This window comes from Electrona antarctica (genome assembly GCF_951216825.1).
Source record: "Electrona antarctica genome assembly, chromosome: 18".
NCBI classification, from domain to species: domain Eukaryota; kingdom Metazoa; phylum Chordata; class Actinopteri; order Myctophiformes; family Myctophidae; genus Electrona; species Electrona antarctica.
Window position 1 is genome coordinate 30,429,863 of NC_136799.1, and position 1,644 is coordinate 30,431,506.

The 1,644-nt window shown below is 41.4% G+C and overlaps 1 protein-coding gene across 1 annotated transcript; it reads right to left on the reverse strand.

Moving 5' to 3' along the window:
• On the reverse strand, window positions 1-1,056 carry LOC306941843 (5-hydroxytryptamine receptor 1E-like; the record flags this gene model as incomplete). The annotated part of the gene is made up of 1 exon (XM_079527482.1): window positions 1-1,056. The coding sequence occupies one exon, from the start codon at window positions 1,054-1,056 to the stop codon at window positions 1-3; it is 1,056 nt and encodes a 351-aa protein (XP_079383608.1).
• Window positions 1,057-1,644: the final 588 nt, after the last annotated feature.

A 1,644-nucleotide genomic window follows, 5' to 3' on the forward strand; every position in this document is an offset into this window, starting at 1 on the left:
TCATCCATTTGCACTTTTGCAGCGGAGCAGTTGTCCAAATGCCTGCTTAAAGTCATCATTGAAGCTAGTATAGAGGATTGGATTGATGAGAGAGTTGGTGTATCCCAGCCAGGTGAGAATATGTGGGACAACTGACTTCTGAGAGGAACACTGTACCACCTTAAAGCCCACCAATAGTTCTCTGACAAAAAAAGGCAACCAGCAGAGAATAAAGGCACCTAGGATCAGTCCCAGGACACCAGCAGCTCTCCTTTCTCTAGATGCACAGATCTGAATCCTCTCATTGACTTTCTGATTTACAATGTTGAGTTTTTTTATTTCTGTGTCAAGCATTGAAAGCTCAGGTTGACACGTAGTGTCATTAAAACAGCACCGTAAATTCCGTCTGCCCTCTGGTGTTCTTATTTCCATCTGTGAGCCTGGTTCTTTTCGTTTATAATACAACGTTCTCGCTGTGATGAAAATTCTATAATAGAGGATGAGGATAAGAGCCAAGGGAATGTAGAAAGCCCCAAAGGTAGAGTATATAGTGTAGAATACGTGGTCATGCTTGATAAAACACCGGCCTGATACATTTTCACTGGCTTCTTCATTAACATTATTACTGTCATTGTGATGCCTCCAGAACAGTGGAGGCATGGTGATGAGGGTGGAGATGGTCCACACTGCAGTAATTATAATAAACACCCACTTTGACGTCCTCTTGTGTGCATACGCCAACGCTTTGGTGATGGCCCAATACCGATCGAGGGCAATGGCACATAGGTGCAAAATAGAACAAGTGCAGCAGGTCATATCTATACTCAGCCAGGCTTCGCACAGAACAAAACTCAGAGGCCACTGATCCATGGCGATGTAGAGTATGCTGAGTGGCATCACTAAGATGGCCACCAGCAAATCAGTTACTGCCAGAGAGCAAATGAGATAGTTGGCTGGGAGGTGGAGTCTTTTGGTGATCAGGATCACTAAGATGACCCCAGAATTTAGTAAAGCTGTAATAAATGCGGTGATGCTGAGGATTGAGAGTACAAAAGACGTCCAAGGCCTTACCTCCATGTTAAGACCTCTTTATCTGACTGCTTTTATGATAGGTACAAACCACCATTATGGTCACTTATCCATTTAAACATGGAGACCTGCGGGCCTAGTCTTGTAGAGTTGACTCATGCTCTGTTGTTCCAAAGTCTTATTTGCAGCACCTATGACAAGAAACACTTCTTGTCAATTCTTCTTTTTTTCCTTCTCTATGAATAATAATAGCTTGCTTAAAATACAGATAACTGTAAAACATTAATTTCATCTAATTAAACATCAAGATGTTATAGTTCTTGTTCATTCTTTCAATTTATTTGCTGAATTATTTGACACATAAGTGATAAATAATATTACATGTAAGTGGCAAATCGAAATGTAAATTAATTTCTCTTCCTATTGATAAGAACAGTCAGGGGCAGTCTCTCCACATGGTGGCATGAGAGATCTATGATTTAGGGTCAAGTCGGATGATTTCATTGCCCAATGCCCATCAGTGGGTGTGTTCATGGCTGTGCTAAGGGTATGATAGTTTTTTTTTTTCTTTCTTTCTTTCTTTTCTTTTCTTTTTTTACTAGCTGTCACCAATGGGGGGGGGGGGGGGGTGACTTG